The 14,221-nt window shown below is 41.4% G+C and overlaps 1 protein-coding gene across 2 annotated transcripts; it reads right to left on the bottom strand.

Moving 5' to 3' along the window:
- Positions 1–197: 197 nt before the first annotated feature.
- Positions 198–12,044, bottom strand: gmps (guanosine monophosphate synthase). 2 transcript variants are annotated; one of them, XR_014802212.1, is made up of 17 exons: positions 11,799–12,044; positions 10,306–10,478; positions 10,045–10,159; positions 9,604–9,701; positions 9,268–9,371; positions 8,812–9,005; positions 8,016–8,181; positions 7,202–7,353; positions 6,915–7,088; positions 6,485–6,590; positions 6,171–6,286; positions 5,384–5,509; positions 4,557–4,672; positions 4,334–4,464; positions 2,479–2,651; positions 2,150–2,310; positions 198–2,109 (listed from the first exon to the last, which is right to left on the bottom strand). XR_014802212.1 is itself a non-coding variant. In XM_084950931.1 (16 exons), the coding sequence occupies exons 1-16, from the start codon at positions 11,823–11,825 to the stop codon at positions 2,209–2,211; spliced, it is 2,073 nt and encodes a 690-aa protein (XP_084807057.1). In that variant the 5' UTR covers positions 11,826–12,044; the 3' UTR covers positions 198–2,208. The 2 variants fall into 2 exon arrangements, 1 of the variants encoding a protein (XP_084807057.1); XM_084950931.1 differs by having other exon boundaries at positions 198–2,310.
- Between the last annotated feature and the right edge of the window lie 2,177 nt (positions 12,045–14,221).

Below are 14,221 nucleotides of genomic sequence, written 5' to 3'. Positions count from 1 at the left end.
TATTACAGTATTCTGTTGACTTTTATATCTCTGTGGCTTAACAATTAGTGTTTGACTGCATTTTTATTAGAAATGTATCAGTGCTTTTTCTTTTGGGTGTGTACCCACTAAAGGTAATTGTGTAAATTAAAAATGAATACAGAAACCTGAAAGGCAAAACAGAAATGGTTACAAAAAGACGCTTTTCATAGAAGTGGTAAGTTTCAACATTGAGATCTTTATTAAAGCTCAGTTTTCCATTGTACAAATGTCATAGTTGAAACTGCATGCAGTGGCTTGGTTTGAGGCACGTTACTAAGGAGAATGAGCATTGTTGACTAAAAACACACAAACAGAAAAATAATAATCGGATGTAGAATTGCATAACTTAATCTCATGGATATTTCAATCAAATTGAACTACAAAGTCATATGTCCATTATTAGCTATTGTTTTTTGTTTTTCTCGTTTTAAATTGGAGACACGTAACATAAACACAGATGTATAAAAAGGCAGAACAGAGGGAAGGACACTGCAGTTAAGACAAGTTTGGGTTTTTTTTCCTCCCCCTTTCATTTTGCATGAGGAGTACTTTGCCACTAAAGGTTAAGGATATAAGAGGGATGAGAGGCACAAAAAAAAAAAAACTAATTCTGGAGGCATGAGCACCACCACATCCGAGTGACACTTCTGACGTGATACCACACACTTTTAAAACTCAGTTAAACCTGAGCGCCGCATTCACTGAGGTCTAAACGACTGGAGACTAGAGACTATGATACGCCGAACGCTCTGACAGCACAGAACGCAGATAAACAAAAGCAGTAATGCCTTTCTGAAACACTGAACTTTAGTCGAAGATGGCAACAGAGGGCGAGGACCTTTGACACGACAAGGGTGACACGATGTACGGGGATGAAGTTTCCACCAGATGTGTGATTTGTTATGTTGATAAAGCACCCAGGCTTGAACGGGTGATCGACAACGAAATGTGCAAAAGTTTTTGCCCTCGCACAACAAGAGCAACAAAAATCATGATGAGGTGACACCAGCAACCGACACAATGTGGCTATAAACTCTACCGTAGTTATAAGTTATTAGACCTCTTGCCTTTTTCTTCTTCATAAAAAGCATACATATTGCAGCATGAGGAGAAACTGTTATATCCTCAGAGTCCAGGTCAGGTCACACCAAAAAAAAAAACAAACAAAAAAAAAACCCCAAAGTAAAACAACAGAACAGGCACGTACAAAGTTATCCGTCATATTGGCCTCCTCCACAGCTGCACATTAGTCCGTATACTGAAGCTATTCTTGGGTCGACTGCTGCCCACAGGGCCGACAGCAGCAGCTCGTCAACGATGTTAGCTTCGTCAAGAGCCCACAACGTTACAGATCACTACAGCAAACTCTACTTATGTCAAAGCAAAACAAACAATTTTTTTTTTTTTTTTTTAATGTTGATTGGTCACATAGCTCGTCTGTTCAGCTGTACTTCTGTTCACACCACCTTTGGTAGGAAGTGAAATGAACAAATCAGATAGTCTCAGGCCGAGAATATTCTCACCTACAAGAATTTAACAAAAACATCTGAAGAAAAAAAAAAAAAAAAAAAAAAAAAAGAAGGCTATAGATTTTTAACCCCCACCCCCTTCTGTTTTCTTTTAATAACACTACCGTTTGCTTGCTTTCATGTTTTATTCATCCTGAGGCACAACACCAAGTCCACTCACTGAACTTTCACAGCTTCTGGCCACCTGGAAGTAGCAATTTACCTTTTCACTGTAGCGAGGAAATACACTGTTGTACATGAAGGTTTTTAAAAAACAAAACAAAAACAGACAATATATTATCAATAACCAAGATTTATCAATGCCTATCGCCAAAAATATTAAGACCGGGGTAGAGTGGTGGGGAGAGCAGAGCAGTAGTGGCTTTGTGTGTGCGCCTGTCACAGTACAGTCTGCCTTCCGTGGGAATGTTAAAGATAAGGGAAGAGATGGGGGAGGTAGCAGAGGGAGATTGGGAGGGGATAAAGGTGGAAGGACAGAAAAGGAGAGCAGTTCACCAGCCCTCACTGATATCTATTGTGTTTGTGCACTGGGTGTGTGTGTGTGTGTGTGTGTGTGTGTGTGTGTGTGTGTGTGTGTGTGTGTGTGTGTGTGTGTGTATACATATATGTGTGTGAGTGTGTGTATGTGTTCTCTACACTGTGATGTCATGTTTGCATTTTATTCCCACTCTGTGGTGCCAGGTGGTTTGGAGGTCAGATCATACATGACTCTGGAGATACCTGGGATCTTCTTGATCTCATTTACCATCTTCAGCACCACCTGATGAATCAGACAAGACAAAAAAAAAAAACTCTTAAAACACACAAATAAAGAGAATTTAAATAATTCCTGGATCACTCATTTCCAATCCTGAAAACCAGAATTAGGAGCCGTGAAGGTAAGATATGCAGAAAAAATATTAGCTGTAAAGGTTTAACGATGGTATACCTCCTCTGGGATATGGTTGCCTGGCATAGCAGGGATTCCTGTCATGAAGTCGCTGGTGATGAAGGTACGAATCACCACGGAGCGCCGGCATGATGGCTGCTTTTGCAGTGGGTCACGGTCAAAGTGCAGGGGGGTGAGGATGATCGGCATCTGGCTGATCTTCCCAGAATAGCCTGAAGGGGGAAACAGATGTTAAGCATAAAATAGCCAAAGGAAACAAAAACCTGGCAGAAAAGACAGAGCATTGTTGTTGACAAACTCCATAAATCTGCTGATCTAGGCTTGATCGTTTTGATAACACTATTAAGGTTTTTGGGTTTTTTTTGTTTTTTTAAGGACAAAGAATGTTTTCATAGCAACAAGCAGCAGAAATAAGGTTCCTCTGAAGGGTGGATGGGCTCTCCCTGAGCGACACAGTGAAGAGTTTGGTGATTCAGGAGACGCTGAGAGTAGAGGTGCTACTCCTACTACTCCTCCACATCAAGAAGAGCCTATTGAGGTGGTCACATCCTGTGTAAGGTGTTCCAGCTGGGAATATCCTATTCTGAGGAGGTCCCTGGAGAGATTATTTCAACTGGCTGGCCTGAGAACTACTTGACGTTTCCCCAGATAAGATGGAGGAGGCAACTGACAAGAGGGAGGTCTGGGCTTCCCTACTTGCTGCCCCCACGACCCAACTTCAGATAAGCGAAAGAAAATGGCTGGATAGTTTATTGTAATTTGTCATATTTTAATATTATGTTATGCTTTTATATATTTAGCATTGGTTTAATCCCTTAGTGCAGATGTGAACACGGTAATCATACTCTGGTTCAGACCAAAAACATCACACTGAGACCATTTGGAGGAGGTGGTCTTGGTGCAGTTCCAAACAGACTCCAGAGTGGTTTGTTCGTGGCGTGAACGTGATCAGACCAAGATCTGAACCAACTACCAGCGGTGCGTTACATGTTTGAACTAAAAACTTGTAACTGTTACACCTGTTCTGTATTCTCAATGTGGGAAGGAACTACAAATGTGCAAAGGTCTGTACAGGAGACCGTGAAATGAACGTAAATTCTCCGTTCTCTCACAGCATCTTCTTCCTGTGTCTACTTTTGTTGCTCCTGCCCCAGACACATCTGGCCAATGAGGGAACTCAACATTCTCTCTCGTGACACATTTTGGTTTGCTTTGAGTCCACTTGCACTTTTCGCTGTGTGAAAACAACCAAACCACAGGAAAAAGCTACAAGTTTAAAAACTCATCACCTCTTTCTGTCCACAGGAAACCAACTACAGCTTTGAAAACACACCCTTAGACTAAACTCTTTTTTTGTTTTGTTTTTTTCCCCCCTAGCAATTACTTTCTTAGTTGCTATGAACGTCCCCAATTTGAATAATAATTTGAATTATAAAGACTAAAACTAAAGTTATTTCCTGTATATTTTATTAACACACAATGTCATTTCATTTAGTTACAGGTTTTTCTGAAAATTGGTCTCAATTCTTATATCAGTTAACTAAAATGTAAAGATGCCTAGTTTAATTTTTACTTTAACAGTAGAACTACACAGCAGATCTGATGATGGTCACATGGTATGCTGGTATGGCAGAAAGCATCACTGCAAATCAATGCAACACTGTTTTATCCTTAATGAAACATTTCTAGCCTGACAGGGGTAATCTCTTCCTGGAGAATGTGCTTCCTGTTTTAAATGAATAACTCTACCATCTCTACTACTTGTCTTGATTTGATTTGTTTTCTTCTTTGCGATAACAATGTTTGTTTGGGGTATTTTCCCCTTTTAAATCATCTTCAGTCTTAAATATTCTAAAATAGATGAGGTTTTAAACATTTGAAAGCGTGCACTTACCAGACTCTCTAAGAATAGAATGAGCTACAAAGTCAGCCTGTCTGAGCGTGCTCAGAACACCCGTGGTCAGGAAAGTTGGAGTAATGTCTGTTGGCGGCTCCTTCATATGAGACCCAAATACATACACAACTCTGGAAAAAAGAAGAGAGGCGTGAATGAATCTAAGGGTTTTGCCCGGTTGTCCACTGAGGGTGGACGAATGAAACCTGATTTTATGACTTACCTATTGATGTTATGGCACATGCGAGGGATGAGTCTGGCCAGGAACATGAGCGATTCCCAGTGTGGAGATTCTTTACTTGTGACACCGCACACATAACTGTAGGACCGGCAATCACCCTGAGACAGGAAATGTTCTTATTCTTACCATCTAGCCAAAAATCAACGTGTCATACATGTTATAAAGTATGAAAGGCATTTTGTTAAAATTTGTTTTTGTGTGACAAAACTAAAAGTTTCTAAATGTCAGCTTCCACTTTTAGAAAAGCCGCTAAAAGCTGCCAGTGTTTGCCCACAGTCTGTCCCATTTTGAGGTTGAGGGCAAATTTAAACCTCTGGCTTCAGACAGGAAGTACTAACAGACACCTACACACTGTCTGACTGCAGCGTTGTGGGTGAGGAAAGTAGTGGTGACTAATTCAACATTTTTGGCATATTTAACGGTTACTACAGGACACACCCTCCACAGACTACAGGGAGAAAGACTCTAAAACAGAGAAGCTGACACTCTTTGTTTGGGTGTGTCTTGGTCCTGTGGCTGACCACTTAATTACATTTATAACGCAGAAACAGACAAACAGCTGGCAACATATACTTTGTCAAGTTTTCACTGGACCTGAGAACACTTGGATTCTCCACATTATCTTAATCATGACTAAAGATAAATACATGAGATTTTTACAAAATCACATGGGAAAGATGTTTACATTAATATCCACAAATTGTCAATAAAACTTACATTTTCTTACTGACCAAAACATATGCCAGCAGTTTCTGTCCAATGTCTTTTCCTATTTCTTTAACGGTATGTAATTTGATCAGCTGTCTCACCTGGACACCAACAGTTTTGATGGGCAGCAGGAAGGCATTGAGTGAATGAAGGCTGGTGATCTGCATGAGCTTCTCCTCCTCTTCATCTGATATGCACGACTTGACTCTCTGCAGCAAGGCATGGGGCTGGAGAGGAGACGGGAATAAAAGCACCTTGTAAGTGTGGAACTGAAAGACAGCAGCCTGCAATATACAAACCACTGAAGCTCTGACGATGTGACTAGTAGTTTTCAACAACACTTTATCAATTTCAAACTTTGCAAAATTTTTGCTTGCTCTTTCATCAAATGACATACCAATATCCTCTTTCACGGGAGCTTACAATATGTCCATCAGCCCTGTCAGGAGATTTTATTTAACCACAAGTGTAAATTCAGTATGAACTGACCTGTATCTAGCACAACATGGCTGGGAGTGAATTTGGGGGAAAAATGTATTTGTTGGAAGCCAAAATTGTAACTGAAAATAAAACTTTATCGATTTCCCAAAACAACTGAAGTGATAAAACTAGCTGAGAAGTGTTTCCAGTGATTATCAGTAAAATTAGCAGCAAGCTTCAGCGCAAACATAGAGCATACAATCTGCTGTGTTAGTTCAATCTCCTCAAAGCATGTTTGGAGGGTTGCCATCCAAGCTTATCACATCGCAACATTTGAGTTACTGTGCGATATCTTGCAGTTATCTGTAACTTCACAAGCAAAAACAGTGACAAGACGCGTTATGATAACAATACAGACAAATGATATCACACTGCTGGGATTTCGCTGTACGTCAGCAGTTCCTTTACCTTTTTGACACTTGCAGAGAAGTCTGTAATGATTTTGAGAATGTTGTTTGTTTCAGCAAAATCCTTACAGATGTAAGGCTCCTCTGCACAAATCACTCTGATGGACAAACCAGGACCTAGAGAAAAAGTGGAATGACCGTCACTTTGAGCAAATGAAGGAAGTGAGTCTTTGAGTGTCTGACTCAGGAATTATATTTACACTTTTAGCAAATGAAGGATGCAAAGCTTCTAGTGTGACTCAGTAATTATATTTACACTTTTGTAAAGTTCAGTCAGAACAGTAACATTATAGGCCTGTGAGTTTATGTACTTGCCAGGGAAAGGATGCCGAGACACAATCTCTTCTGGCAGGCCAAGCTCTCTCCCCAGTGCTCTCACCTCATCTTTATGGAAATCTTTCAGCGGTTCGATTACTTTTCCCTGGAGGATTACAACAGACAAGAATCAGCAATGCACAGTGAGCGGGCTAGCATTACGCTTAGGTGTCAAACAGCTGTGCATTCACAAGAAGAGGCTGCACATAACAACAAACAGCAAATAATCCATGACAATGAATACGCCAATAAGACAAAGACGCGTCAGTAGTGTTGTGAGCTGGAGCGTAAGCGATGTAAATGTTTTGTGCTTCTTATTATGATTTCAACTCCAATAAAGCTCTCCTTGAACCATGCATCTACGTCATTGCAAATAATATGGCTATAAACTGAAGTAGGTAGCTAAGAAGGTTAGGGAAATTAGATTTACCTCATCTCTGAGTTTGCGGATGAGCTCAGTGTCGTTGTGGTGTGTTTTGATGACCTCTGCTTTACCACTGGCGAGGTGAGAGGCGCTCTCAATAAGATCAGGCCTCAAGGTACCCTGTGCCAGGAAAACCTCTTCTGGTTTCAGATTCATCTCTCCAATCACTTCATTTGCCACCTGTGATATAGGACAATTCATACAGTCAGAACAGTACGGTGGCAGAGAAAAGAACTTAAATGTCACCATCAACAAATAACACTTTCCAATAAAGTACTCAAACTTATCCTCACTTTGACAAATGTGTCTCCAATAATTTTCCTTTTCTCCTCAGGGTTGGTGGTCATATTCAGTGTTTTACTGATGCGTTTCCGTGGTGTCCTGTCCTCCTCAGAGATGGGAAGAGTTGTTGTTCCATTATAGAAGGTGTGCGCTGCATTTACCACTGAAGGAAGACGAACCACAGGGTTAACAGCAAAACAAAAACTCAGTCCCAACTTTACTTTCACTCTCAGGTGTAAGCTTGTGGTTTTGTTACTCAACTACAGAGCTGAATAGAATAAAACTGGTGTGGTGGAGGAGGGTGACCAAAATAATAAAGCAACAAGGAGAAAGGGATCTGGCTTTGGCAGATAATGTTTTCCCAGAATGCACCTGTGTTTACTGATGTAAGTGGTTTTCAGACAGGTCACAACGATGGCACCATGGTTGTCTGAAAATTATTATTTGCAGTGGCTTATGCTGTGCAGCCAAGGTTTGTCACTCCAGTGAGCAAAGAAGGTCAAAGTTTAACCATCTTTTAACTTTGTAACCGCTGTGCACTGTAATGAATATCTGTGCATCTGTGCAGCTGGTGAAAACAGAGCCGTTCAGCCAGCAGCAGGTACAGAAGACTGCTAGCCTTTTTTTAATAAACAAGAATGCGCTTTAGTCGCAACATTTTGGAAAGGGTAACTCCATAAAGTGAAAACTATTCAAAATAAGAACCTGAACGTATTAAAAGACTGCAATTAATTCAGAAAAAAATAAAAATAACGTGTGATAAAATTGAATTTCAAATAAATACCTCATGTACACGCTTAAGAACTGCAGAATTTGGATCCCTACCTTTGAGTTTGATTCCCAGCTTGGTAAGGGCCTCCTCCACGCTCTGACTTTCTCTCTTCCTCATGAAGCCGTTGTCGATGTGAACTGCTATCACCTGGTCCTGGTTCAGAGCTTTGTTCAGGAGGGCTGTGCAGACTGTTGAGTCTACTCCACCACTCAGCAGCACCTGCGAGTATCATCAGAAAGAAACAGTGTCTCAGAGATAAAGCTGAGCAAAGATTAAATCTGATTCTTCACCACCTGGCCCCAATTTTCACAACTCAGAGTACCCACTAATTATCTGCAAATGTGTGGCTTATATTTATTTAGGCTTCTTGTTTTATTAGTCATACACACATCTGGTGTTTCATCTGTTGGCAGGCTGTTAAATATTAAGCCTAAGAAAGAGAAGATTAAACCTGCTCCTGGAAATGATCCAAAATGCTGTACTCGCTGCAGGAACACGCTACAGCAGAATGAGAGTATTGTCACAGATATTACCAACTATCCCACACACTGTACAGTGTAATATCAGTACTTTAAGCCCATTTTCCACACTCAATTATCGCCTTCACCCTCCCCTGAGATGAAACCCAGTTTGAAGCCCCTCTGGGAGTGGGCTACCTTCTTTTCAGATGCAACAGGGTTTAATTTGAGAGTTTAATTGGTTCTACTTAACTTCCCACCATTGCTACTGTCATCGCCTCCTGAGCGACTACCACACTTCACTGTCAGCTTTTTAGCTTCAGCCTTTTAGTTAAATCATCTCCCACAGTAAATATTCAGTAGTTTTGGTCCCCCCCCAATCATCACTCACCAGCACTTTCGACTTGTCTACTTTTTCTCTGATCTCACTGATGCAGGCCTGTTGGCGGCTCTGAACGGTGAAGTTACTCGTGCAGCCCGCAATCTCAAACACGAAGTTACGCAACATCTCCATGCCTCGCTCCGTCAGGTCGACCTCAGGATGAAACTGCGTCCCATACAGCTTTTTCTGCTCGTTGGCGATCCCTAAAGAGAAAACAGAGATGTTTTAAGGGGCTCATTTAGTAAGCTTTAAGAAAAAACCAAGAGTTTAGATGTCGGGGAAAAGCACTTTTACCCAGAACACAAATTAGCATCATCTTCAAAGGCTATGTGAGATGTAAATATATATGATACAGCCTCAGGCTTACTTAACATCAAGTCCAAATAAAGCTGCTTTTGTAGTTTACCATAATATACTTGTGAATTATATTCAACAGGATTGACGCATTTCTTGTGTCCTGCTCACCAGCAATGATGTTCCCTGATTGGGCCACCACTTTAAAGCCATCTGCCACTTTATCCACACTGTCTCCATGGGTCAGCAAGACTACTTCTTCCTTCTGAAGGCCTCTGATAGGTTACACACACACACACACACACACGATTCATTAAATCTGCTATGCATGTTACTGTTTTCAGCACTTTGTTTATATAAGGGAAATAAAGACTACACCCTCTACCTTAGACTCTTCATTTGTGTAATAGCCCCTTTACATCAGCATGAAAACAACTACTATGTATGTGGTCTGTATGTAGAACATAACAAAACACTACATATCCAAGTTACAAGAAATTACAATACCTAAAAAGGGAGCAAGTGTTGTCTAGTCCAATGCTGAAGACTCCATCCTCCCTTACACTCTTTTTGTGTACCGTTCCTCCAAAAACTTTATTCATCATCTGCAACACACACGCACACCAGAGGTAAGTAATGGAAACATATGCTACAGGGAGTGTAAAACTGCCTGCAATGTAAAGAAATGTACTTGTTACTTTTTTGTCTCACTGGGAAAAGAGAGTAAGTATTACTCTTCTCTTCCACCAGTGTAAAAGTACTCTTGAAGAAGGTGATGAAGTCCCAGCTGGTGTGGGAGAGCTGAGGAACTGGTTCAAGCAGAGTGACAGTAACGTGTTGCTACTTAGAGGCAATCTGTGTAAAAAATGTTTCCTTGACAAGAGCCTTGTGGAAGTAGACTTGGTTTTCTTAAGAATACAATCACAGTTTATTTTATTGTGTGCATACCTGCATCCCATAGCAAATCCCAAGGACGGGCTTTCCTATAGTGAATATGGCAGGGTCGAACCAGGGGGCATCTTCCGCATACACAGACGCTGGACCTCCTGAAATAATTATTGCCCTGAGGCATGAAACACAAAGAAAACAATCATGTAAAACTGCATTATAAAGCACTTCAAAGCTTCTACATTGACACAGTAGTGTGATTAAACATGATGACAGGCATGAAATAAAACATCTCAAGTAGAGATGCGTTTATGTGCTCACCTGAAGCCCTGTTCTCTGATAGCAAAGGCCGGGGTCTCTAAAGGGAGGATTTCAGAGCGTACGCACAGCTCTCGGACTCTTCGGTCAATCACCTTCCCATACTGCGCCCCAGCATCGAGGATCGCCACCGCCCCTTCACATGACCCATTCTGCTCTGCGCTGCTGATCTCCAGCTGTGGACACACATTTAGAAAGATTAGTGAAGATTTGCATGTGAGGTGACTAGCTTTCTAGTGGTCTGACAGCAGAAGGCAACTCAATTCCTTCTTGAGTTTACTCTCCTCCAGCGCTGTGACTCAATAAAGCCTAACATAATTGTTGCCATGTGAGCTGAAACAGAGAAGGACAGCAAATTTTGCAAAATGTGCTGCAACCATTCAGCCCATCACATGAATCTCACAAGTTAGACATTATCAAGACTGAGGTAGTATTTGAAGCAGTTCAAACTCTGATCCTCAGCACTCATCTATATGCAAATGTTATTTATTTAAACGCATGCATGCTCTGTGGGAAGTGTGCCATCAATTTTTCTTTATAAACAGCCGAAGTGGGTACACATTAGACAAACATTATCCCACGTGGTCAGTGGGAAACTTCCGCCGTAAATGTTTCTGAAAACAACTTGCTGGGTACCCCCCTCACCTCCAATTTTAACCTTTAAAGCAGAACCGGTAATAACATGGGCTGAAGCAGAGTAATCACGAGAGAAAAAACACTATCGTTCCAGTGCAAACTTCACCATATCAGCTGATAAGGCAGCTGTAAGCCGCTGCAATTGTTAGACAGGTAAACCACAAGTTGGCTCACACACTAGCTTCGTGACGATGTTAGCAAACTGACAGTTAACGAACGTTAGCACGAAGAGTGTGTGACAGCTACCGCTTGAGGTAAATTAGTTCAGCACAAGCACAATTTCCGGTTACTTAAAGAACACGGACGCTATCGTAAAACAACATTCTTGCTCTGCGGTGCTGTCACTACAAACTGTGAGCGCCCGGCCACAGCTAGCTAACAGTTTATCAGTGTAGCGAGCTAGCGCACCGCTGGAATAAACAGTAGTAACGAGCGTTAGCCTGTTAGCAGTGCTGTGAGTAGCTGCTAGGTTAGCGGAGCTATGCTAAAACCCACGCGGTGCTTGGAGCTGAAGTGTCTTGGGGGTTGGGGGGTCCACCATAAGAGAAGGGCAACCCCGTTTACTGGGAAAATTAGTGAAACCTTTTTTTTTTCACGGTTTAACATCAATTAGTTATCACGTCCGGCTTGTTAGCAGCTATGAGCAACATGTTAATGTAACACTGCAACAGGCACACACTGCTCCTCCTCAGCAGCACTGTTGATAACGTTGCATGCTCTCTTAACTTTCCCCCCCCCCCCCGAGGTACACAGAGGCCGAAATTAACCGGGGGGAGGACTACAGCACTAACCCGGGTCCTAGCACTAAGTCACCAGGGCTACCTTATACTGGAGCCCCGGGTATCTCCCGCTCAACTGACCTTGCTGTCTCCGTTGCACAGAGCCATGGATGACTGCCGTGTTGTGGAATGAGCTCTCCCCTTCGCCTTGCTGTCCCAGGTCTCACAGAGAGAGGGCTGCTGGTTAGCTCCTGGCTCAGCACGCCGACTACTGTTGGAAAAGCAGATTGGGCTGTTGGTTTGAAGATGTCACAGTCTCTCCTCCTCTGGCCGGGAAATAACTTTCATAGTGGGAACAGGCTAAGTAAATATGTAGCGCGAATATGTCATGGGTGGAGCGAAAAGTTAAATAACCAGAGTAAGGGAGAAGGGCCCCCGTGGGGGCTGGGCATCTAGCTAAATTTCGTTCCTCAGCCTATCATTACTATATGTTTGTTTGGGGACTTAAAATGAGTCTATCAGTCAAAACAGACAAAAGTGTGAATTTCAGGAATAGTTTAACGGTATATGCTGAAATATAAGGTAGCTCCAGTGATAACACCTCAGTCTCTGTCAGGCAGGAGCATCAAATATGTGAGAGGAACTCGCTGTACTTTAACACATCTACTGTACTAGATGTTCCAGGTGTGGGTGACATTAAACTGTTTCCATGTATTTTCAGGCAGCTTAAAGAAGAAACTAAGAGTTACATTCACTCATTCAGTTTCCATTCATTTCGCCAATAATAATGTTCCAGTGGCCACAGTTTCTATACTTATAGATTATTGCATACTTCAAAGACCAGCACCCACCCAGGCCCAACTTGCTTGCAGAAATTGCTGCTATGTAGCCATCTCTCCGTCTCCAGTTTGGATTCTCAGTCATTTGGCAACAAGAAGAAGCAATGAATGCTTCAAGGTTGCCACACTTTAAAGTATTATTTCTGGAGGCTTGATGAAAAAAGAAAAAGCCAGCTCTTGGAGATCACAAGGTCAGTCACGTGTTAAGTGAAAAACGAAATAGCCATTAAATATCCCTGAGAAGGGGAGTTGGACTATTTTAAGGTGCGTGAATCTGAGAATTACTACAGTATATTCAGATGTGCTGATTTTAGCACCATCCAGTGGAAAATGTGATGAACAACATAACGTGACCAGGGGAAAATACCAATCATAGATTTGTTGTAATGTATTGTAATGTGTCCTTTAAGGCCAGTCAGATGATATAAACCAACCAATAAGGTAACCACTGTAGCAGTCCTCATGTGACATAAAGTAATCTGCTCAAATAATCCTAATCATTGGCATGGTTTGAATAATTCACCCCAGCATATAGTGTAAAAGTAGGCTCAAGATCCCTGTCTGCAGGTTTTTGGTGATTCATATATAGTTTGATACAAGAGCCCTCTAGATGACATAATTTGTGCACATTGATAGTCAAACTTTATGGGGTTACAATAGAGTAATTCAGACATATCATAGCGGCTGGCAGTGTGGAGCCCCAGAGCAGTTCAGTGTAGATTTACACCGACACCGACATCCTCACATGAGTGCAACTGCAGCTTCACAGTCTCCATCACATGCTGATATTCTCAAATATGCCCGTGTGTGTTGTCACATGCCATCTGTGAGGATAAGCAGCTTCACATGCACTCATGGCAACCACAAGGCCAAGCATGCTGTCATTCATTTTCTCTAAATTAAATGTGGGGTAATGGGTTTATCATGACCCTCGCCAAAAGATCTTTTGATCGAGAAGAAAACATCAGTATGAGCCCTGTTTAAAACCCGTGGGGTGGTTGAAGAGTTTTCGATCCGTATCTTCTTCATTTTGATTTTACAGTATCGCTATCATGTGCTTTCATCTGGATTCTCAAAGTTCAGGAGTAGCTCAACTCACCCTACAGTCTAAAAGATGAATGAGAAGAAGCGTGATTGTAGTAACAGGCTTTCAGTAATGATGCATGAATAAAATTTCCTAATTAGTTAACATAATCCAGGGCTGCCATGCAGCATACAATAATACAGCAGCTTAATTAATATGCATTATGGATCATTACATTCATCGTTAGGCAAACTACTAATTACTGCACACTGAAAGAGGTTGAACTGCAGCAACACTATCCTAATGCTGCATGTGGAAAAGTCATCCAAACCACTGTGTATGATTAGAATCACAACACTGTGGAAAAACTGTGATTCAATTAAGTTTATTGCACAAAGCACCCACCCATGTTCAAATTTTGTTTTTGGTTTGTTGGTGATTTTTTTAAACCAAATTTTCACTCTTACAAGTTTACAGCCAAAAGAGATTCAGGTAGAGACGAAATATTAAATTAAAATAAGATGGGATTAAAATGAGATATGCTTTATCCAAAAAGTATTTATTGTTTATAGTCTCGGTAGTTTACTACACACACACACACACACACAAAAGAGAAAAAACAGGGTTGTGTGTAAACTGTGACAAAAAAACAAAACAAAGCAAAACAAAACAAATACAAAAAAACAAACCACAAACACACA

This window comes from Perissodus microlepis, chromosome 14 (assembly GCF_051167445.1).
Source record: "Perissodus microlepis isolate ML-2025 ecotype Zambia chromosome 14, ASM5116744v1, whole genome shotgun sequence".
Lineage (NCBI taxonomy): Eukaryota > Metazoa > Chordata > Actinopteri > Cichliformes > Cichlidae > Perissodus > Perissodus microlepis.
This window is presented reverse-complemented; position numbering and strand designations above follow the sequence as displayed.

Bases quoted from the DNA above. Each gene is read 5' to 3' on its own strand.
- gmps (XM_084950931.1), bottom strand. From the start codon at position 11,825: ATGGCTCTGTGCAACGGAGACAGCAAG. The intron at 10,479-11,798 runs GTCAGTTGAGCG...GTGTGTCCACAG, and splicing joins TGTGCAACGGAGACAGCAAG to CTGGAGATCAGCAGCGCAGA. The intron at 4,465-4,556 runs GTAAGTCATAAA...TCTTTTTTCCAG, and splicing joins ATGTGCCATAACATCAATAG to AGTTGTGTATGTATTTGGGT.